Genomic DNA, 26,448 nt, shown 5'->3' on the forward strand with positions numbered 1-26,448 from the left:
ATAATACTACAAAAAACAAAGAGTATGAACAATTATTACTTTATTTTCATATAAATCATTCCAGAAAGTATCAGTGTTGAAAAGTGTTATGTTATACAATATTTACAATTACCACAACGACACAATTTAAAGTATCTATGATATTATTTGACGCAGATATTACACATTTACAGTTATTATACCATACAGATACCCTATTAAGTATATTATGAAACATTGCAAAGGTATTATATTTTTCTATAGTACTATAGTCTGTGCCGAGAAAAAATTAATAATTGTCAAATGTTTTTACTGTGTAAGTATATTGACGTTAGTGTTCTCAACATAATAAAAAAAGGTAAATTAGCACTGCTGCGACCTCAAATCCCTCTATTGTTCTCTTTTTTCAGAGACTTTATCCATAAAGGATGGCAACACAAAAATCTGTCGTCGTTTTAGATATCAAGTTGTTCATTCTAAGTGACCAGTCTAATCATATTTCCCCTGTATGAGACAACACTTTGCATTTAAATAATTAGGGTTTAAATTAGTAATTACTATTTTGTAGGGATATTTCTATATATTTTTGTTGAGTGAATCTTTTGAATTATTTAACGTTTGAAAAATAATATTACAAAATAAATCAACAAGTAATATTTCACAGCTGATCACAAACATCCGCCATTTTGTCGTTCAAGAGGTTTAAACAAGGGTCCGAGGTTTTTTAAATCTTAAGATGTATCTAAACCTGTTTCAACGCTGAATTTGGTTTATTGGTGAAAAAAGGTTTTAGCACTGTTTAAACAGTTGAGGGTCGTTTATCAGTAAGGAGGTCTATATTTAGGGAGTTAAGTTTTCCCTTGTATATAAATTAAAAAAAGCTTGAATTTCCTTAACGGTTGGCAATTTTCTGGCATGGATGGCCTTCTGCTGCTGTGCCTGTTGCCTTTTATGGCCTGCCATATAAATACCCAGAAACACTGATTTTCAGTGGCCCCATTATAATAATCATAAAAAAACTCGCATCGCGTATCTATAGTTAGAATAGAATATTTAATGTATATAATATCTATTATAAAATAAAATGACTTAATAAAAATTACGCACGTTTCGTTATTGTGTATAGAACCCTAAAGCACTCTAACTGGCCGTAGTGCAGGGCTGTATGATATAATCAGTTGAAATATTATTAGATAAATGTCAAGTTACAAGATAGTAAAATTAAAAATAATTGATAATACTGAATAACGAATTTATTTCCATTACAAGCTTACTGCATCCTTTTATAGATACACATTTCTATATGTGTGTATTGGTTATTTTTTCATAGGCAGGGCTCTGTTCCTGTCACTGGTCTCCTTACGATGTATTTCTTCACCGTACGTAATAAAAAAGTGGGTCAAAATCGAATATATGACTCAAGCGAGGTTTTCCCTAATCATAGTACAGTACAAATTCAATCGAAGTTAAAGATCAAATTCATAATCGTTATAATTCAAAAGAAAGATATTTGGCAAAAGCTGGAGGAGGCTTTTACCCGTAAATGGGTTAGAATATCCAATAAAAAAATTATATAGCAAACCTTAACATTTGAAAAGATTGGAAATAAATGGACTTTATAGTTTATTTATTTATTATTATATTTCAAAATTCTAAAGATTTTGAAAATTCGGTAAAATATATTTTTTTGTAAAGTGATACGCGTTAGTAAATACTCACGTTGCCTCAATGCCTAGATTTCCAGCGAAACGAACAAGGCCCACACTTGCCTTTAAAGAAAATTAGATAAAATAAAAAATATAGAAAAATGATGTTTTGCGAATTGTTTGTTGTAAAGTCAAAGATATTAATATTGGCATATACTTCATAAGTATTACGATTTTCATTTATTTATTATTGATTATGTACGGCACTCTATATTCAGGTTACAGTAAGAAGTTATCTGTGCCTCTAATAGATTTACTTAGCTTTACTAAGTAATAAGTCTAGTTCATAAACGTAGGAAATTATATTTTCAAATGTCAAGAGAGATAAGGACAAACCATGCAATAGCTATTTAGTTGTTATGTAGGTAGGTGAGGGATAATTATACATTTACAACCGAATCACTCAGTTCACCATTACTAATATAGTTCAGAAATATATAATAAGGGAAACATCTTATTAATAAATAATCCTTTAAAGTTCATATTTTTATTTTTACGTTAAATTTGATATAACATAAAAAATATTCTTCATTTAATTAATAAAATACTTAATACTTAATGGTGAAATTTATATTAATCTTTTCTGCGCATCGTACCGCCTAGTTTGCTACGAAAAATGCTACGAAAGATTTTCCTCGTAGCGCAACTTGTAGTGTAAAATAGAATTTAGTTTTTCGTTTTGATATTTCATTTCTCATTTTTTATTTACAGCTTTTTTAGCTCGTCCTAACAGGTCAATATTCTACCTTATCATCATCAGTTTCCTAAGTACTGGATTCACCTAGATCACTCTAGGTGAATCCAGTACTTTAGAATACAGTCTTTAAGTATATTTTAAAAAGTTTTATATGGAAAAAAACATGCACGTAATGTAAGAATAACAACCTCTCTGAAAAAATTGTCTTGAACAAAAATATAAATCTTATCATACGCTGCTATAGCGGAAAGATACTCTAAAGTAATCGTTATGCTCGTTATGAAAGTAAAAACAGTTAAAATAATAAAATTTACACAAACATCGTGTCATTAAAAAGGAACAAATAAGTACCTACTAGAATCTTATTTACTTCTAAACTGAATTTGATTTTTATAAAGAAGCAATATCCGCGACCCAGCCTTTAAGCAAACTTCGAAGTATAGAGAATATGCCTTATATGCACTAAGGGTTTCATTAAACTCGCGTGTCTATATAAGTTTTGAGGTCATGGTCCGAGCAAACGCTTTAAGACACTCATGCGAACGGAATTGCAGGCAAAGTAGGCAGCTCTCCAGATACGTATACGAGTTTATAAGAGGCACAGTTTTCGTTGTAATAAAACTAATACGATTCTTATTCATTTCATAATGATATAATAACTGTCACTAATGATTCAATCATCTAAGTCTCATGCCTCTAACATTCTGAACTGATGATGTCGCTACACGAGCTGTCAAATGCTCTGTATGAAACTAAATGATACTATTATTCATTGTACAGTATAACTAGGCGATGTTTGCGAATGAATTCTTAGAATTTTCGGCGTCTGAAGCCTCTATTGCAATGATGCTTCTAATTCTATAAAGCAAATTCTTCAACTACTACAATTTCCTAGTCAGCCACATTTAACTTACCATAAGCACATGAGTGCCAATTATTATTGTCCAAACTTAGGTTATTAACTCAATTTCACGTATAATAAAAATCACAACCGTAACTTAGGAGACAAATTATCTTTAACGTCTATTAAAAATCAAAATGCCTGCGAGGTATCACGAATCTGTATAAAAAATAATCGATTTCTAATCTAAGACACTAAAGAGTTGCTTGTATTCTTTCCATCTACCTTCTGAAATATTTAAAACTGATTATTCAACCCCTTACGTTCGCAACTGATAACAGACTATAATTTTATCAATACCATATAACAACAGAATATCCTATTCTATTCCTACGTGTAAGATTAGACTAAGAACAATAATTTTTAATATTTTAAAATCAATAGAGTAAAAATCTAAATGGCGTTAAATTGCAATGTTATGAAGGAAGAGGATCTTGACAGAAGCTACGGCCGGTACTTCTGAGAACAATGTCGTAATGCACCTGCTAATTGTGTTCGATACGAGATATGAGGATCAAAAAGTGAAACGTCAAGTGATTAGCACTATATTTGTGCTGAACGAGTGAGTGACGGCCGTTGCTTCGGCTCGCGGCGCGGCACACACTGGGGCGGCGGCGGGCGGACACGGCAGCGTTACGTCAGCGAGGGGAAGGTCGCAGAGGGGGACCGGGGGGCACGGAGAGGGAGGCTCCAAACTGCTGCATCCTCGGAGTGCCCATCCTTGGGCGGTTGGGCCAGCGCAATCGAAAAGTATAATATCCACATTCCTTCAAGATATAAACCTACACGTGCGACATATTTATCAATAAATTTATTTTAATGTCACCAAACTCTTGAGGAAGGAACGTTCCATAGTTTGTGATCCAGGATATTAACCAAAATAAAAAAATAAAATCCTTTAACATTTAATATTTTCTAAAGTAGTGTATTAGTGTATTAGATTACGTAATTAATAAAATTTAACACCGCGAACAACCAAACTTTACCAGTGATGATAGTCAATAGACGGGCTCTCAACGCCATCTAGTAAATACTTTGATAAGTTATTCTATCAGTGACTTCGTCATCTATTGGATGGTTTAGGAAACATCCTCAAAAGTTTCAGAGTCCAAAAAGTGTAGTTTAGTGCATATCTACTAGATGACCGCGATCATGCTCACCATAGATAAATAAATTATAAAATTGCTTCTTTATAGGCGTACATTTGTTTTTAGCTAAAATCTTATCATAAACATGTCTGAAATAAAGACAACTTGAATAACAAGCTTTTATTTTTCGCAGAATCAAATAAACATTTAACAGATACTGGTACTTTAAAGGTTTTGATGTTTGAATTTTGACAATTGACATTAAAATTTAAATTCTATAAACCAGTGTTTTATATGTACGTTTTAAACTCTTTAGAACACCAAGAAAAGGGGGATTTTTGGGGATTCGAATAGTATACACTTATTCAATTAAATAAAACACACTCATACATTTTTGTTTTATTTTTCTTTGAAAAATAAAAAAGAACAAAATTTAAACTCTAATCATACGATTAATACAAAATCTTTACTCGTCCCGCAACGACAAATCAAAAATGCTAGACTTTGTATATGTTACAATTAACTTATGAATAAACTCTTTTAATAAAATTGTGAGGTAGTTGATTTCATATAGTCTTCAAAATCTTATAAATAGCTATACTCTAACATAGACACTTAAAACCCGTATATATAATACCTTAATCGTAATATTATGTTGAAAGATTGAACATTATTTAAATATAAAATGGTAAGAACTCAAAATCAGTCTGAACACAATTTAAATGAACGAGAACGTTGAATGAAAGACAAAGTTCAGTGAATGAAAACAGAATTGACAGACATTATAGCATAAAAACTTTGCTCTTTGTACACAATTCAAAACAGAAGTATAGATGTAATTACAATCACGTGAATTCAAAGAAACAAATAATAGATGGCCATGGTTAGGATTTCTAGAGAAGACTTTATCAAGTTAAACAAATACTTCTGAAATACTACTTAGCTTGTAGGTCAATTAAAATTATTATTATTGCTTTAACGCTTAACCTATTTAAAAATAAAATAAGGGGAAACTTATCAGAAATTGATAAATACGCGGATATGTTAATTGCTTCATCAATTAGACAAAAAACTGTTCGTTAACGATAAAGGACTTCCTTTAAAAACGCAATACGTGTGCAGCGACCGTGGCATCATATCTCTATAGATAATTACACACAATGAATGAACAAATACTAATTAAAAAAACCCGTTAAAACTATTAAAATATTCGGCTCGTACAACTTTGAATTAGAGAATCTACGTTTCCCAAAACGACGCGACAAAATTCAAAGACAAACTGCTTGCTCTCATGCTTTTACGTCTCGTCACTAAATCTCAATAATACGTGTATATAGACATAGACTATAGAATGCTGAGAGCTGTTTATATTTTTATGTACGCGGAAATGTATGTTTTAAGTTATACCAAGACATATTTAGAATTTAAGTTATGTTACATTTGTCGAACGTCATGGCATTTTGTTTGTAAGATGCCTCTCAACCACACCAATGGGAAATATGGATGAGGCATAGACCATGCTCTTAGGACATGGAGCATTATTACAGGAATTATACTTACCAATTATCTTTATAGTATCGGCATGATATCGCTTCCACTAAAATAACTAGAACCTGCTTGGATCTTAATGAAAAAACAACGCTAACAAAACATGGCAGTGACGAATTTTACACATTCCCGTATTTAATATGTTAATTGAGCAAAGTATTGTAATCAAAAAAATGTCTATGGCCAGTTAAGAAATTTATTAATTATAATCATTTTCCAGAGAAACCTTGAAGTGCCCTTATCTATTGATATCGTTATTACGAATTAACGTTATCAAGAAAATATTTAAAAAAAAACAATAATTATTATTCCTGTAAGGATTAAATGTCGCAAGTATTTTTGTATACAAGCGTCTATTCGGCAGTGCATATTGCGCAATTTCTTAACTAAACTTATACTAAGACACTTTCGCAATCTTTGACATTTGACAGTCGTATCAAACGTCACATGAATTGCAGTTACGTTTGAGTTGAATGGAAATGTTCCTCTATCATGATTTTTAGTTTTGCGCGTACGATGCGCTGCTAAGTTTATAAATGTTTCGAGATTTAATATTTTATTAGACCTTTTTGTTATATGTGAGATTTTGTTATGAAAAATGAATTAATTTCAACCAACAAGATCGCGAAAGCGCCTGCGATTAAAATCTATACTTAAATGACATAAAATTGGGCGTAACAACAACATAATTATATTAAAAATAGTCATTATAAAGACACACAACTTTGGGTATAAAAAAATTGAGTATAAAACACTCGAACACATAAAATTTGTACTACGTCAAACTTAAGTAAAATCTACGTCAAATATTTTTGTACTTTCTTGTTATTCAGTCTTCTAAAATACAAATAATATTTTAACGTTATGAGGTAGTTGTTTTCAATTAAAAGTACTCTAAACACTACGTACCATAGACAAAGAGGCGTGTGAGATGAAGATATAGAAGGAGAGAGATAGATATATAGACGTATCTGTTAAGACTTACCATGTAACTGCAATATTTAAAATATTAATATGAAAATATAAGTCGATGTGTACTCGTATTTTTATAATAGTCAATATAAATATTAAGTATTATTTAATATTGCTCAATTTTTCTGTCTCCCACCACTTGAGTAAAAGATTTCGATAGATTTGCATTAATTGAGGTTTTAGGAAGGATTCAACATCTCTTTCTTTCTTCAAGAATTAGAAAGAGACGGCGGTCTTGCGTGATCATTATGAACCTTTGCCAAATATTCATAGGGCCTATTTTACGTTTCGACTTTTATCATTTTATTATGTCAATCGTATTTGACAACTCTATGTCTATGGTCTATGGTACCAATACAACGAATCAGTGGGAAAAGTTATAACCGACTTCTTTGGTCAAATACTTCGTTAGAAATTAAGTTAAACCGTTTGAACTGTAAATAACGAAGATGTCTTAGCTTTACTGAAGCCGGTTAGGTATCGTGTTATTGGTTGTCCTCTTGGCTGCCTTGGGAACTGCTCGATTGCTTTGATTCATCTTTCTTCTCAATCTAGAATACATATTATGGTCATACAATATAAGCGTTAACATTTATATTTTTATAGAACAGAGGGCTAGCGGGCAGGAGGCTAGCCTGATGTTAAGTGATACCGCCGCCCATGCACACTCAATGCCAGAGGCTCGCGAGTGCGTTGCCGACCTTTTAAGAATTGGTACGCTCTTTTCATAAAGGACCCTAAGTCGAATTGGTTCGGAACTACTATGCGGCAAAAACGCTCAGTTGTGGAACTGCTTCGATGATGAAACTCAGCAGGTATTCTTACATTTTGGTTTATAAAGCAATAGGATAATAGTGATTTTTTTTTAAGTAAAATAACAAACTTTTAATGTTGTTTCTTAAAACACATATTTCAGCAACACATTTCAGTAAACACAATTTTTTATAAGATAATGATTTGATCCTCAGTACCCTGATAGGACAGTCGGCAATCAGGTGTCCCTCGCTCTTGCAGTTGTGACATCTCTTCGGTTGTGGGCCCAAACCACATTTCGCTGCAATGTGATTGGCGAACTCGCCACAGTTGTAGCAACTGAAAGATAATAATAGTTTTTCGTGTATATGTTAAACCACCATGAATACCACAATTTTAACAAACCTTAAATCCTCGTTCATTACTGTACATATTAAAAAAACTTTAGATACAATTAAGCTGCTAAACTTAATTAAATGTTAACTTAAGTTACCACCAACTTTATGAACGACTCTGAGTGCGTCCGAATAACAGCAATTGCTATAGTAGCCCGTGCGTTATAATAATAACATCTTTGGCCTGCAAAGGCAATACGTTATAACGTAACTTAATAATCCTGTGACAATTTGATGATGATATTTTCCACCTCACCAAAGAGGATGTGAGGAAATATTTGAAGAGGCAGGAAGACTTTGACTTTTTTTAGGAGTAACGATCTAGTTTAGATCTTCTTTCTTTGAAATAATAATTGTCGTTTGTTTAATCTTAATTTTTTTCTTTTTGTCTATTAATGTATTAACTTATGTTTTCTGTTTCATATAAAATAAAATAAATCAATGGCGCTACAACCTTTTTAGGTCTGGGCCTCAGATTTTTGTATCTGTTTCATGATCATTTGTTAATCGAATAGGCAAGTAGGTGATCAGCCTTCTGCGCCTGACACACGCCGTGGGCTTTTTGGTTCTAAGACAAGCCAGTTTCCTCACGATGTTTTCCTTCACCGTTCGAGCTAATGTTATGCGCACATAGAAATAAAATCCATTGGTGCACAGCAGGGGATCGAACCTACGACCTCAGGAATGAGAGTCGCATGCTGAAGCCACTAGGCCAACACTGCTTCTGTTTCATAGGTATATATTTTTATCCATGTAATGTGTTTTGGCTTTGTATATTGTTCAAGTGTTTTGTTTTCTAATATGTGATTACTAAATTTGACAGTGTGACTTCATGCTCACTTGTCTGCCTAAGTAAAATCTCTCTCTAGAGATTATTTAAGAGATACTTTTAATTGCTGAAAGACGTGATGAGGAGCATGATGGTTCATAAACATTTTGTAAGAAAATGGAGTCCGTTCTACGCCTTTGAAAACTGGCAATTTACTATACGTTTTTTTTCTGATGGTTCAAGTGTGATATAATATTTTTTAACATATCAATTTTTCAAATTAAAATCGCTGAAAAAATTAAGTTACAAATATGATATAATAAACCATGAATAATTACCGCAACTTCCTGAAGCGCTTTTTGGACAGCGGACGTCTGTGCGAGCCCTGACAGTCTACCGATGATGGCCCAGAGACTCGAGTGGCCTCCAGTCCTTTATCGGAGTCTTTGCACTCGAATTCCACCTCCTCTTCATCACCAAGTGATCTGAAGCCTGGCATTTGGATGACGCTCTGTAAAGGCGGGACTTATTCATTTAATAGGTACAATGAAAAAACTGTCTTCATCACAAATTTAAAAGCGGTATCAACTATGGATTACCGGCCGCGTTCTATACTCGATAGATACATTTAGATTGATAATTGTCAAAATTTAATCTGTCTAATTCAAAGATATTTTACAAAGACAGAAAATGGATTGAAATATCAATCTGTAGTTGTAAAATTTGGATTGGGATTAGTATAGAATGCCGTGCATAGCCAATGAACAGAAAATGTATAAAAAAATGTAAGTACACGCGTTAGAAGTTATAATTCTTTGGCGTAACAAGATAAAAAACTTTTCAAAAATTTTATCTTCCGCCTTATTCTACGTTTGTATAAAAAAACTACACTAACAATATTACATCAAAAATTACACAAAACCTATGTTTTATCAGGACACTTCCGTAGAAGCTATACACACAGTGTATAACATTATACTTATTTTTTTCATCATTCATATGGTGTCATGTTAACAGTTTTTTCAATCTTAATATTTGTTTAGATAATTCGTAAATATTTTCAAAAAATAATTGATACATTTACAAATTCCTATCTTATTTTCCAATGGCAAACATTATAACTAGTGTTTCTAATAAGTTATTATATCCCATAAAATATTAGCTCACAAACAATACTCCATATTGCATGAGATTTATCTATTTCGTTCTTATCTATAAATGTACGAATGGCTGAATCTACTATAAAGCGTAAACGTTAGCCAATTTTTAATAATAGGGCGACAAACCGCCATACGGGACGCCCAAAAAGCACGCAGTCATCGCAGACCATAGACACCCATTTCTAGTGGGAGCATTGCCGGTTTAGGAAGTACACACTAAGTTTGAATAGATGGTTCTAATTTTGAATTACTGTATCTCTAAAGGAACTTTGGTAGTTATGAAGCGCCTCTGGTGGCAAAAATTTAAAAGTATGAAACGTTTAGAACTTTGTCAAACTCATCGTAGAACTGATTACTCAATGACGAAATTAATGAATGAAATAGAGGCGTATTTATCGGCATTTTCTGGTTATCGCACCCCTCCACCGGAACATGTATGGAGTAAGCGTGTCAAAAAATTGGACTTTATCGGAACTCAATAATGTAATCATGACCTATTTTATTACTAGCCGATGCGCGTAAGAGTCCGTTCACAAGTTCTACCTATTTACGAATTATATTTTGGTGTTTTATAAATTATTTAATTTATAATATTTTTATTATAATTTTGCTGTTTAGCAAATTTTTTTTATATAAAATTAAAACAGAAACAGGTATTCAGTAAATTTTGTTATGGACTAATTAAATATTCTTTATAAAACTGAAAGTATTAGGTCCTTACATATGAAATGGGCGTTTTGTATGGGAGGAACAAAAAGTCGAATATTTTTAAATATAATATTATTTAATTAATCAAAGTATGAACCATTATTTTCTATGCACTTTTGCCATCTCATAGGTAGTTCATTGATCCCTTTACTAAAAAAACCAGTCAGACGGGAATCAATCAAATCTGTGAAGGTGATTTGGACTGCCCCATCATAGTTAAATTTTTTCCCTAGCAAGAAATTGTCCAAATTTCGAAAAAAATGGTAATCTATTGGAGCAAGGTCCGGGGAGTACGGAGGATGTCTTAGACATTCCAATTGAAGCTCTTCTAATTTGGTAGCCGTCTGTTGTGCAGTGTGTAGTCTAGCGTTGTCGTGAAGTAGCAGTGGCGTGGAGCAATTGACCAGTCTAGGTTGTTTAGCCGCTAGCTTTTCCAACATGGTTTGCAATTGCTGACAATAGACATCAGCCGTAATAGTCTGGCCAGATTTGAGCAAACTACAATGAACAATACCGGCACTAGTCCACCAAACGCTTACAAGTAACTTTTTTGGGGTTAATTTTCGCTTGGGGCAGGATTTGGCTGGCTGGCCAGGATCCAACCATTGCACTGAGCGCTTCCGATTATCGTAAAGAATCCATTTTCATCACAGGTAATGATTCGGTTTAAAATACCTTCATTATTGTGCCGGTTCAGTAATGTAACGCAGCAGTCGACGCGCGTTTGCCGGTTTGCTTCAGTCAATCCGTGAGGTACCCACCTTTCAAGTTTTTAAATCTTCTCAATTTGTTTCAAGTGAATTAAAACAGTTTTATCACTAACAACACAGCCTGCAGCTAACTCGGACGTGGTTTGCGATGGATCCGCTTCCACAATAGCCTTCAATACTTCATTATCAACTTCGGTCTCAGGCCGTCCACGGGGCTTGTTCTGTAGGTCGAAATTTCCAGAACGAAAACGTTGGAACCAAAAACGAACTGTGTTTTCTTTTGCAACATGACCGCCATACACATCATTCACCCTTCGAGTCGTTTCCGCAGCACTAGTGCCACGGCGGAACTCGTACTCGTAAATAATGCGATACTTTAAGTTTTCGATACTTTTAAGAGTAAATAGCTGTACAAATTTGAATTTGGAATTCCTTACCAAAGAGGAGAACATCGTGATTAAAGTGGCCAGTACGAAATACGCCAATTCCATATGTAAGGACCTAATATTATAATTTCTGAACTCTATTTGGTACAGACGTTTGTCTCCAAGTTAAACCCTATTTTATATCTTCTAATAATTATTTTTTTCGAACTACAAACGTACATAATATATAAGTAATTTATATGAATAGTAATACAATAGAAATGGGAAAAAGTTCTTTTATTTAACTTAAAAACTTCAATTGTTTAAAAATATTTTTGTCCATGAATTTTTTTTATATTTTTATAATAATAATGGGGCATAATTTCTATATTAATATTATAAAGAGAGTAGATCCAAAAAAGCCTTCAAAATAAATTCTACATTTTACATAAGTAACGTAGTTTATAATATCAGGATATGTCATTATAGATCTTACCGTTAGTATATAAATATATGCTACGCGTAAATACGAATCATATATATATATATATATATATATACACTACGGCCTGCAGTCGTTTTAATGGCGTAAAAAACATCCGGAGTTGATAAGCCGAACAAACAAATAAGCACTATCAGGTCAACCGCTAGATACAAGCTTCTTATATTTAAATAAAGTTGAAGTATGATGAAATACCAACATTCCTATGCATAAAACATAAAATAATTTTTATTCATAATGTATGAATACAAATGTTATATTTATAGTTTATAAGTTACATCCGCTGCTTTTTCTCACGAAAGAAAATATATCGGGTGGTTCGAATTTTAGACAACAGATGGCGTTTTAATTGTTTTATCTAAGTCACAACACGTGTATTATAGTATTTTTTTATATATAACAAGCTGAGTGGTATAGGCTCTTGAAGCTAACAACAAAAATATTTAGGTCTGGGCTTCAGCCTTCTGAATCTGTTCCGTGATCATTTTAAATAGCCAACTAGGTGAACAACCATATGTGGCTGACAAACACCGTCGACTCTTGGCCCCAATGCCGGTTTCCTCTGGATGTTTTCCTTCACCACATGAGCGAGTGTTAAATGAGTACACAACACATCCGAAGATCGAACCTACAACTCCATGGATGAGAGATGAGATCACACGCCGAAGCCACTAGGCCAACACCACATACGGGCTCTATAGTTATATATAAATAAAAAAATAATATCTAATCGCATAAATATATAGTGGTATAAGTTAATTATAAAATGAATTTCCCATTACTATCCCTGAGAACTAAACTGATAAAAAAATTAAAATCGATCGTAACAAAATATTTATACATACTTGAACATTCAAAAATTAAAATAACGGTATATTTAAAATTGACAGCTCGTTAGTTACCTGATGAACAAAGACATCCTGTCCGCCGTCGTCAGGGGTTATAAACCCCCAACCCTTAGCAACATTAAACCACTTGCAGCGCCCGCGCCTCGTTGTATCCGTCACACCGCTCCCCGCACCTGTAAGGTTAAAAAGTACCTGATAACATTACATATGGAAATTGTTACGTAAAAAGTTTAATTATAATACGGTTGAACAAAAAAGATGAATTGAATACGTATATCTATTATAAACATATAAGTAAACAGTATATAAACACAATTTTTGTCTACCGAAATAGTTTTAGCCTGTTTCCTAGGTCTAACAAGACTGCTTTTTCATAGAAACTAAGTTTGGACTATTTACACTAAACTGTATCTTTCGTCTCTTTCTGTCAAATAGTGTTACACTGTGATAAAAAGAGACAGATGTTTACAGTTTTATATAGGTGTTCAGACGAGCTTTGTGTAAACAATACCAACTTATAAATGTCGCGGTTTTCGATAGACTTATTATTTTAAAAAATGTTTGCAATTTCCTATAACATTCCACAGTAAAAAAAAGTGGCCAGTCGAAAAAAATTTACCATCATAAATTTGCGTAATGCGTAAATGAAATTTACCTAGTATACAATTATTATTATAAATGGACGAGATAAAGCAATATGCACGATTAAAACTAGAATTTTAAACACAACTATATGGAAAGGACTAAAGAGAAGGAGAAGGGGGCACCCTAAAAAAAGATGGATATAAGATAAGAAGCGTTAGCAGGAAACAAATGGTAACAGCCATGCATAGAGAAATTTGGAATAATCTGGAAGCCCTTGAAGGGGTTACGATCAATGGAACTGAATGGACTTTCAACACAACTATACGGAAAGTACTAAAGGAACGTAGGAGAGGACACCCTAGAAAAAGGTGTATAAAAGATATAGAAGCGTTAGCAAGAAGCGAATGGAGAAAGAAAGCAATGGATAAAGAAGATAAACTATTGAATAAAATTGGAAATAAACTGGCGTTATTATAATGTAGAATAACCATTTATTATATTATATATTTATTTTCAACACACAAATATACAGTATTTACTATATTCTTAATCTACATAGTAACAATAATAATAAAGCATTTATAAATTGAAAATTTAAACTAATTTTAAAAGTTGGGTCCCTGTGTCCACTGCCACTTTAATGCTGGTAGTATTTCGCTGCGATATTAGATTAGATTTGAATTATTACGTTCTGCATTTTTTCATACTTACTTAATTGATCATGTTGTTTTAGTTTTGAATTTGTATTCTACTAATAAATATTATTCATATTCATTCATTCATTTCTGATACACTGCTTATGAACGTCTAAACATTTTTCTTAATTTATTAGCTTCGGGCGTAGAAATCAACAAGTACGAGTACACCACGCTACTCTTTTTAAACGTCAAGTTTACAAGACGCACGTAAACTGGTAAAACTACCTAGAAACTAACTAAATGGTTCAATAAAAAACTTTAAAAAAAGTTTATTTCTTTATAATTAGTTTATTGTTTTCGATCTCGATCGTCGATCGTTTATCTGGGATGCCATAATCGTGGCTTCCTTTTGGTACCATATATCCACCCTTGGGTGTCTTCTTTCCACCAAAAAAGAATCACCAAAACCGTATCATAACGAAATTATCCACGAACACAAAAAATATAAACGAATTGAGAAACTGCCTTTTTAAAGTTGCACGTATACGTGCGTCTACGTACGTATACGTAGGTGTCTACACATCATTAAATCCTTCATTGTAATAATAAAGCCAAGTGAAACTTGATCAATATTTATTTTCTTTATGTTATGGGAGAAAGCTCCACGCTCAATAAACATAATGTTTTAATTTATTCATAGTATACGAATGTATAGTAATTGCTGACGCTACAAATATTTTAAGAATTTGGGTTAAAATACATTGTTGCTTTCGGTCGTTTTTTATTTTTTTACATTGTGTAGTTTATTTAAAACTCAACGATAGATATACTCGTATACTAAAATGACTGAGACTAAATTGGTTTAAATGTTTTTTGTATAATTGGATACAATAAACTTGATAAGTTACTTAAACTCGTTCACCGATTCTGTTATTATCAAGTATATAGTTAAAATTATTATTTGGGGGCTAAATATGACTCAATGGTAACCAAGTGTGAGTCAATACGAGGAACAAAATGTTTTTGTAAAAACATTTTATAACAATAGTCTTATTTGATGAAACAAAAGTCAATCAGAAAATGATGTCTCTTATGGCTAAAAAAACCAAATTAATGGCCCTACAACCTTTTTAGGTCTGGCCTCAGATTTCTGTATCTGTTAAATGATCTCATTGTTTTTTGTTAATCTTATTGGCCAACTAGATGATCTAGATCTAGATGATCAACCTTATGTGCCTGACGCACGCCGTCGACTTTTTGGGTCTAAGACGGTTTCCTCACGTTGTCTTCCTTCACCGTACGAGCGAATGTTACATGCGCACATGGATAGAATGTCCATTGGTGCTCAGCTGAATCCACTAGGCCAACACTGCTCTATTACACATATAATAGGCTAGATTTATTTTGTATATTATCAAACGCGGATACCGCTTCCCGTTGACTCACATTGCCAGAAGGAAATTGCGCTACACGATTTTTCAAACGCTCTTTTTTGAAGGAAATAGTCGAATTGATACGAAAATACTGAGTGGGCAGCTGAGTAGAGACACGAAAAAAATTGAGTCTTAATCTTCTCGATAAGGTCTTTAGGGGTCGCTCTATACACTGTACGCAATAAACGCAATCTAACAGTAAAATTTAAAATTTGATAGTATTGACCGGAGGCAAAAACAAATTACAAATACTAACTAGACACGAGGAACCATCTAGACACGAGGTCCTGAGAACAACCCAAAAACTTTGCCCATAAATAACAGTAGTACAATAGTTTTGTCTTTTGTTAACATAGCTTTTTCACATTGAAAGAAAACAGTTTTTTTACCGGATTGAAGCTATGTCTTATTATAAACTTATAATTATTTTACATAATTTTAATTTTTTTCCGACGATTCGTGCGCTTTACAGCGTGCGTGGTCACGGTGACTGAAGACAAAAGGTGTTGAATGAAAATTTAAAATTAGTACAATATTCAAGTAAATATAAGTATATTAAGACGCATTGGACACTTATTTAACAATAAAACAAAATGTTAACTTAATTAGTTCCAACTTAAATACCTTTTAATGTAAAAAATACAGTAACTCTTCTATTGAAACTTCACTCATAAACATATCATAATTAGCATACTTCTTATCCTTTATAATTAAATAGATCATATCTATTAAAATGCATATTTAATTCCTTAAACTACGCGTATGAATATTAAAATGTAATCGACGCTTTGTCAAGTGGTTTGTTGTCGCTTTACAAATGCATACGTTTTACCGTTCGGAAATCTATTAGCAATAAATAAGAGCGACGAACAGGACGAAAGGGAGTATACAATCCCCTTATCAAAGTTCTTAACAAAAAATAACGTGGGAAACCAATGAAAGAATACTCTATAGATATGACCGGAAAGGTTAAAGACCTCGGGGGACCGATAATACCAATTCCCATTTTTAATTAAGCGACGGGGTTCACGTCATTTTCTATGTGTTAAGCGGCGTATAAAGGCTCTGTTACCATTGTTTTTTGTTAAGGAATTTAGTTTATTAAGAAAATTATAATATAGATTACTAATAAGGAGTCGTGAAGTCTGTATATAATATATTAACGAATTAAATAATCTCGTTTCTTGGTATATGACTGTACGAAATGACAATTTCCGGTCAATATATGTAAATACTCGATGATGACTAACTATATTTTACGAATCAAATTATGAGTAATGTGATTGATAGCATTCGTTGAAGTCACCTCAAAAAAATTCTTAAAACTTGTTTTCTGAGTTTTGTTAACTGAGCTTTTTGATTAAAACAGTAATTACATCGTTTTTAAACCAAGATGTTAGACAGCCTTTGTCTTAGAATTTGTAATTAATACTGAAAAATTTAAGCTCAAAGTCGAACTCATGGCTTAGAGGTGTTTAACCACTGTGTCGAGCAATACAATAAATATTTGAGAAATCCGTAACTTAGGTAAAAAATAAAAATAAAAATATATTATATTTTTAATGGTTAGTTCGTAATAGATCATCTAGGATTTTAATTTTCACACCTAAGTAGTTTTTACTCATAAAAAAATCGATGAGTGTAATTGCATATTAAAGCCCTTCGTCTCTTTTCATCACAGTGTAAACAACAGACAGGAGAGACGAAAGAATAGGTACTTAAGTTGGATTTGCAATTAGTGTAATTTGGTATAATAAACTTGATTTAAATATTTTTAACCAAACGCAATCTTTTATATTTATTCTTAAACACTAATTTTATAAATATATATCTTCTATTATTATGTGTTTAAATATACATAATGTATAGTTTAAGTAACTTATAACTAACTGTATCCAATAATACACAAACGTATCAAGAACAATTTAGTCTTAAAGTGTGATTACGTATATTAACAAGACTTTCAATTCCAACTGAATCTATATTTATTTATATATATCTTGAATTCTTCTATTTTTAAATATATATATATATATGCTATTCAAACATCACGTTTATTTATTACTTGCTATATAGTCATACTAAATAACTAAATGTATGCGTAACATTTCAAAATTCATGTATATTTTTAGCACTCTCCAAATGGCCATAGAACTATTCTCATAGATTTCGTTTGAGGAGTAATTTGAAGCTGTACCGCACACGTGGCTTCCGCTGAAGAATGCACGGTATTTGGGTTGCGTCAGTACTTCATTCATCGCAACGCTGCACGGGCCTACCGCCAATACAGGTTCCACAATCATACAAGTCTTATTTACAAAATTTTAAAAACAGCTTCGTAGAGCATTGTGGCGTGTATGTATTCGAATTATTATTTTCTATTTAATACACATTATAGTTGATATTTTAGCGCTTTTAGATGTAATATGAGGATTTGATTTAGGAATAATTTTGTGTAATTATTCGTCTATTAATGTACTTATGTTTTCTGTTTTATATATTTTATTCATCAATGTAATCTGTTTTGGCTTAGTGTATTGTCTATGTGTTTTCTTTTATTATATGTAAATGTATTAAACGATAATAATACTTTATATATAAATAAATATGTTACGTCAAAGAACAAACAGTTCACAAAAAAATTATATGTTTTTATATATAAACTGGTTCTTATAAAGTGTAACATTGTATTGAACAACTATAATTGCGTTTAAATACGTTAAATTTGGTTATCGTAGTTAAATTTGACCAAAACTAGAATATTGATTCCTGTAATCAGTTCGATAATGGCGACCTATCGACCTATTCCAAAATATTTTATCAAAATTGTTCTATGATATAGTGTTCAGATAAATAACGCTCATGTCATATACTTGCTTCTGGATTCTTTCATTCAGAAAGGAAAATGTTTAAGAATTTGTTAGTAGTGCCTATTGAACGGATTATATTTTAGATTTTGGGGATATTTATACTGTATATTTTCATTATTTAAGCATGTCGACATATTCTAGAAATAGGCAATGGTATACGTCTCATTAAATAACAGTTAAAATCCGTTCGAACTAATTCGAAAAACAGAATTGTATAAATCAAAGTCAAATCATTTATTTCAATTAGGTCTATTATAGAAGGCATTTTTGAAAGTGAAAATTACTATACATTACTGTTAATATATTTTAAAGACCGGCAACGCACTTACGAGCCAATGTGAGTGTCCATGGTGGGGCTATCACAAAAAAGCAAGTTAAATCCCAAAATCAATAGTTTTATAGTTAATAATATAGTTTTCATACAAATCTAATCCACGAAGCAAGCAACAAATTTTCAATATTAGAGGCTATGTTGAGGGAACGTGAATTCTGGCGGTAGCAGCACCGTGCGCGTTGTTTACTCAGCGTGCTGCGAGTCGACGGCCTCGGCCCGTATACGTGCCAGGGTTGTCACTTCTTGGCCCTTTGTGGCCTCTAAGCGCCTTTTGGTGGCTATAATCACACCAATTTCTAGACCTTAAGCTCCTAATAGACTGGTCATTTAGTCTGTAGAAAATATTGGGGTAAAACTGTTTTACCTAAAACTAAAATAGTTAAATTTTATGGTTGACTTTTATAGTAAAATAGTAGCTGCGTACACGCATATAAGACCTCCATGTATATCTAACAGCATATTCATTTGTTATATGGACAAATGAATGGAGAAACTTATTTTTCGTTGTATTCTTATTAAATTTTTATATTTATTAACCAGTGGCAGCCCTAATCCTATGCACCCTACAATATAAACTCTGGAATCTCAAACTTCATACACATGCTTCACTTTTGATTGCATTCCATTAGCTTTACTATTTGATGATAATTTTTTTGTTTATTCTTTAAATGTTTAACGGTGACATTCCTTACCACACTAGGGTTCCGACGATTCATGAAGTATACAATTTTCTAACCATTCCTTTAATAATAAAATAGATTTATAATATATACTTTATTGTTCGTATAGCTTTTTCATTAATATTAGTTTTTTCTTGTTTATAGTTTAGGTTCAAATTTCTACGATACAAGGTTCGATTTCTCGGACACAAAAATTGTTATACACAAATATTTATGTACCGCCATTGCGTCAATTCAACGTGTTAATTAATGGGTTTGTGTCCCATGAAAAAAAACTGTCTATAGCGGGAATCAAGTCAAACCGTGTCACCGTTTTAGGCATTATACAGGTGATACTTGGACTAAATACTATAGAACAATACGGTACAATTTTAACAGACACTACGTACTAAGGTCAATACAAATTTTAACTGAAGCAAAAAATCCAAAATTCCATAACTCTTAAAATGGCCTATATCAAACACATTTCTGTATCTACTTCCGAAATCAGCTTTCGTTACACGCAACCTTTTAACACTACTGAACCAGAACAAACGAACCCAAGACTTCATATACCGTTTAAATTAAATGTCAGAGGAAAAAGATTATATATTATAGACTAAAGTACAACTAAAGCCAAAAATTGACTTAGGACATAGAAAATTGTAATGTTGAAAAAAGGAAAATTGACGTAGACGCCCTATACACCTCTTAACACAAATTCCCATACAAACAAGAAATACAAGGAAGTCGTGACGTTCCCAATTTATTGCTAGTTCCTAGCGATTATCTAAACTATTTTGAAAGGAGAGTTAAATTAAGCTCGACTTATTTTAAAACCAGGAAGGGGAGTCAGCGTTTCAAGTATTTATGCGCTGGCCAACGTATCTTTAAATTGGCTTTATTATCGACAGACAGTCTTTTGTTTTCCAATTTCGACAACCTACACGGTACACGATGACAGATAACTAGTATTCATAATTCAAACGTGACGTATGAAATCCAGATTGTCTATGCGCAATTGCGGCGTTCGACAAGTTGTCGACTTTTGACACGGAAGGCTGATCACTATGAATAAAATAAAGTAGCCTTAACTGAACTTATAGAGGAATATTAAAAGATGCAGAAATCTGGTACTAATAGGCTGTAATACATATAATTCAAACAAACATTTCTTCTCTTTTTAAATTTATATAACAGGGGGCAAAAGGCTAGCCTGGTGATAAGTGATATCGCCACCCATAGAGACTAACATTGCCAGAAGGCTCGAAAGTGCGTTGCTGGCCTTTGTTTTTCCGTTACCTATAACCTTGCCTGGTATTAAGTGATACCAATGAAGACCCACATTGCCAGAAGGCTCGCAAGTGCGTTGCCGGCTTTTTAAAGGTTTTTTCCGTTACATAATGCAATTTGCAATTTTCTGTACCCTGGAATTTGGCCTTTTAAATATTGCTTGTTGTTATAGACCTAGACATCCAACAACATTTTTTAAATTATTATCAGCGACATTTCAAAATATCAGCTTCATAACATATAGTATATAAATAACATAGTATAAACACATATAAATGTGTGTTTGAAACCTTAACCTAATAATGCTAGAGTCAGATCAGTAACTACGCACTATTTATTGACGTCGTAGATTAAAACTGGTATTGTGACGTTAGTATTTCTTCATCCGAAACTGCGTCTCAAAAACAAACGAAATCTTGTATGGTTGCATTTGTTTTCACTTTATGAATGAATAATAACTTATACACAATAATGAGAAGTTAAAATTCCCTTTTTTTGTGCTACTTTCAACATAGATTTTGATAATAAATTGTCCTAAAAATGTGTTAGTAATATTCGTTGCATCGCTGTTATCACTCTCAGGTATGGAATTTTAACGTAAATTATCAAATAGCGCATACGGGATCTTTCCCTAGGAGTGAAAGAGATAGTTGAACGTAGCACCATTCTGATTTAAATGTCTGTTACCAACTCGGACCCTGCCGTAGGGTTACTTAACACCGACTTTCTAAAAATTCCAAATAGTTCCTCGACAACTCTCTATGAATAACAATTCCTTTTCGGAATATCCTGTATTTATTTAAATAACGACTTCATTTAAATTCAATGTAGTGACGATGCAATAGGGGACTTCCAAACCTTGACTGGTAAACAATAAAATTGTAAGCGACCTCACGCAGAATGTCGATACAACTCACCAAATCCATTGGAATGTTAGCGACAAAAACACGTAGTAAAATTGGTGGGGACGAAGATTATAGTCCTTCGAAATGCAGTCGACCTATAACGCACACCATGCTTCTTCGACTCACACAAATTCGGAGAATGTTCTAACATAAATTCTATTATGAACCTAGTTAACTACACAACAAAGTCCATTTTTCGTTCTACCCACTGCCATAAATGCATACATGCCGCACGACCGCGAGTAACTTGAACGGGACCGAAAAGCTGGTACCAACATAGTAAACAATTCATTCCACGCAAACCTAGTTTAATATACTACTTCCTCGTGGTAATCATAATAATTTTATGAATGAATCTTATTCTAATTGAAGTTTTTCTGTATCTAAAACATTGAATACGTAATAGATTTTTTTACGTTCAGACGTTGTCCTACTGGGCAAAGAGTTAATTACAAAATAATTATAATTAGAGAAACGATCAAACTAATGAGAAACTATGTAATGGTACGCATATGTGCGACTTCAATGAACGAAACTATTAACCTCAATTCAAATAATATAGTGTAGTAAACATTTTCTCGTGACTACGTTACAGATAATCTCCCCAATCGTCACTGTCAAGTTTTAAAATTAGAATATAGAAATAAACAAAACACTTACTCGAAGACGGAACTGCATTTCCGCCTGTGCTTCCGCTCATGTTACCAGAAATAAAATCAGCATGCACCACAGATATCACCTCCTATCACAATCCATGTCTAGCCACTAAATTCACAGTTCATTAAATTTCGGCAATTTTATAAACAAGTTATGTGTTCGTAAAGTGCATGTGAAGGAGCGCGCGCGCGCGGTGCGGCCAGCGGCGAAGCGTACGCAACTACACTGCACCGTCGTGTGTTCAGCCGCGCAGGGCCCTTCCCGGATATAGACGGCAAGTAGTTTTAAAACAGAGAAGTTAACGGAACGAGTACACTGCCCGAAGGCGCCGGCTGCTTTACCCCAACGAAATGTGTCACTTGTAGGCGCGACGTGAGCTTCCGAGCTTTCGTAATACGGAATTCCATAACCGAAACGCTGAAGCTTTTTGCTGCATTGTTAAAATATTGAACTAGATATTTTGTAACCGGTCACATTACTTAAGTAATGGAACATTACCAGCCAACAATGGATATTTAAACATACAATTAAATGACAATATAAAGTCCACTTAACATTATTTGAATATCGAGATAAGGCACTTTTAAAACTAATCTTCAATACTTATGGTCTTGATAAAAAATGCTTTAGTTTATTGAGCTTTAATTAAAAGCTAAATGTGGTAGTTATATTGTTCTCTAAAAATAAATGCGGCTAAACGGTGACGTTTTAAAAACTGATCAAATCTAACAATACATCGTACGAAAGTTATTTTCGTGAAGTATTTTCTACTACCCCAGAAGGTGTTCCCCTACACCGGCTTGTCAAACTCTGACAAACTCGCTCGTCAAGCTCATTGTCGCTAATCTAATCCATGAATTACACAGTGAGAATGGGCTCGCACAAGAAAAACACGTTTTGAAAATAATAAAACTCGGCTGATTGTCACTTTCACTGATATCCACCCTGTTTTTGAACTAGTTAGTTACTTTTTAACACGCATATGAAATTCGATGTGATTTTAATTTGCTTTACCCTTATAAACAGGAAGGCGTTACGTAAGTCCTCGTCCATTAGAATAATTGAAATCAGGGAGTGTGAAATCAAGCTAGTGCTCCATGTTCCAACCAAGACGTGCTGTATGTCCAAACTGCGTATTACATATCAATATGAACCTTCTGTTAAATTCCATAGAAGTGAACACAACATATTAATCATACGAAAACACATTGTGCAATAGTTTTACGTTAATTTATGTAATAAAAAATTGGGGCAGTACAAGTGTGTACGCATGTTTGCACCTGCATAGCGCAGCTTTGAGGAAAATAAACAAGTCGAGCAGGTTTAAGCATTTAACTTTCAAATTTCCATTGAAATCAAAAACATATTTTCTTTATGTTCAAAAACTGTTGGAATTGGAAATACTTTAGTCAGCAATCGGTTGCACAGTGGGGGACAACACCTTCCTGGAAAACCCCTCACAAAAAGCCGTTTCTATGATCCTTAACCTTTTTTAACTTTAAGCAATCTTGAAATGTATTTTATAGCTTCCGCCCCACTTCACGATGAGCATGAACCAATTTAGAGCGTTTTATATGGTTGCCAGTCATGGGAATTTTGAAATTATTATGGCAATGCCTTCACGAGCATATTAGCATTTTGTGTGTACATATAAGTTCTCTTAACATCCTGTCCTATAGGACTGACTGACCGACTCAATGACTCCTCCATTAAGTAAGAAGGAAAAATATAGAATATATTATCAAAAATAATTATATGAGTCATAAAACTCATAATAAATAGCTCGTTTGAAAACGAAAAAGTTGTGTGATTTTTACTAAGATACGCAGTTGGCAGGTGTATACGTTATTACAACACTAACTTGCATCTGCACACGCTTAAAGACGCTAATTAACTGCCACAAAATTAAAACTTCAGTAAAGTTAATTTGTGTTTATTGACATCTATCGCACAGAACCAACACTTTGTTCGCTTAAAACGAATACCATAGTATTGTAGGAATTTTAACCAGCTGTTACACTCTTCGGCTCAGAGATGGCAGTATTACAAGTATTGGTATAAAATTGATAGCACTGCCATCTATTTTAAATAACGTTCGTTAAAACGATCAATAAATGCGCTAACGTTCAAGTACAAAGTTCACCCTCATTAAAATCGCCCTTCGGAAAGGGCGGGCCTGGGGGTGGTACCAATGTTTGTAGGTATTTTAATAAAATATAAGAATGATGATCCAAATTTGGAATTAGAAGTACATAAGTACGTCATTCTAACATACAGCATATAAAGCGTTCAGTGAGTTTACACATGCAAAATAGAAGAAATTATAAAGTTTAGAAATTTTAAGAGTTTCTCACACTATCCAAATATTCTGGAATATGGTTGGTACTTTTAATAATCATGCATCTCTATACTGAAATTCAGTACAATCCAAATATTTCAAAGGTTCCTTTGAACATAAACTTAAATTATTATATATTTTTCTACATATCCTAATATACACTTCAAATGATTATTTGTACTCTTCCGTCCCCGTTGAGGCAATGGGCAAATATTACGTGTTTCATTGATAATTTCAGCCTTCGGTGCCTACCCCGTGACTATCTATGACTATGACGTTCTACGCTTGATTTGAGAACTGGCAGTAAATGGATAATTGGAAGCATTTCATATACATTTATTTTTTGACGTTCATAAGTGTGCATTGTGTGTGTGTAGTGTGTTACCTATATGAATAAATGATTTTTAATTGTATCATTATTTAATCGGAATTCGAATCTATACGCAATGATTACTAATCACTATACTATGTACTTACATACTATCTTTGTATAGACTGGTGTGCTATCGTCTCCATTATGAGTGCCATTGACAACTGGCTTATAGGCCTCTAAATCCCGGGTGCTCCAAGATGTCGCGGCAGCCGCCGCCGCCGCCGCAGCCGCACAGACGCTACACTCTGGAATTATTTATTGGATATTTTAAAAATCCATAAATGACCATTTCAGTCGATTAAAAAATATCCTATTAGGAAAATAACTTCCAAACGTAGTAAACTAGAAGAATTTCTGGCATCGGGTTTTTTAAGGCCACAAATGTCCTACAATCCAAAGCTAAATCAGTAGACATATCTGAACCTGTAAGTCGAGTCTCGTGTGTATCTGGAAAGTTGCGGGAATAAACCAATAGCATTTTAAGATAAGCCAAATTGAAAACCTGCTCTGAGGGCGCAAAAGTAATTATGATTATAGCAACATTAAGTATTGCGGCCTTGTGATCGAGGTCCTTTAGCAGAGTGGAGTAGGACCTACTACAGTTGAAAGCCAGCAAGAGGCTGGACAAGGAGAGCTGGAAGTTTCTCATTACAAACTCCAAGACACTTTTTGGGTCGCAGAACCAGCCAGAGTATGTAAGAACTTCCTTTAAAGTAAAACATTGTTGCCATTTCAGGAAATTTTATTGCTATCAATTTAATATAAAATATTCTTATTTATTTTGAAAAAACTTATTTGAAAGATATAACTAATTACAATTAGAATCTAATATATTCAAATATTTAACGGAGATTGATACTTATAAGACTTTTTAAGATATTTGTTTCAAATTTAATGTTTTTAAGAAAATTTGTTGTCTTCCCTTTATTATTTAGAAAGTTGTATATTATACAACGATAAGAAAAATAAAATATTCTTGTTAGAACCAATAATGAAATCTATTCAAGTGTGTAAATCTAATATAAATATATCGAGTAAAATCAATAACAATCCTTACCCTTCATCGTCCAATCACGAAATAAGTGTCTTAGCACACCATAATTCTATATTTTTTTCATAATTACCACAACAAAAATGTTATACACAAATAGCTGTTTATTAACATATATTTTTCATGATTTCTTTCACGAGACGTTTCGCGTTTGGCGAATTAGGGAGCACTGCGTGGCATTTTTGCGTGAGCTGGGGTGACGCGTTCGAGG

General features: G+C 33.0%; 1 protein-coding gene across 1 annotated transcript; it reads right to left on the minus strand.

Annotated features, from left to right (window-relative positions):
• Positions 1-6,407: 6,407 nt before the first annotated feature.
• LOC123707636 (protein lin-28 homolog) lies at positions 6,408-22,705 on the minus strand. Its single transcript, XM_045657870.1, has 5 exons — positions 22,479-22,705; positions 13,156-13,274; positions 9,147-9,319; positions 7,863-7,983; positions 6,408-7,442 (listed from the first exon to the last, which is right to left on the minus strand). The coding sequence occupies exons 1-5, from the start codon at positions 22,516-22,518 to the stop codon at positions 7,377-7,379; spliced, it is 519 nt and encodes a 172-aa protein (XP_045513826.1). The 5' UTR covers positions 22,519-22,705; the 3' UTR covers positions 6,408-7,376.
• Between the last annotated feature and the right edge of the window lie 3,743 nt (positions 22,706-26,448).

This window comes from Pieris brassicae, chromosome 3, assembly GCF_905147105.1.
Source record: "Pieris brassicae chromosome 3, ilPieBrab1.1, whole genome shotgun sequence".
Classification (NCBI taxonomy): domain Eukaryota; kingdom Metazoa; phylum Arthropoda; class Insecta; order Lepidoptera; family Pieridae; genus Pieris; species Pieris brassicae.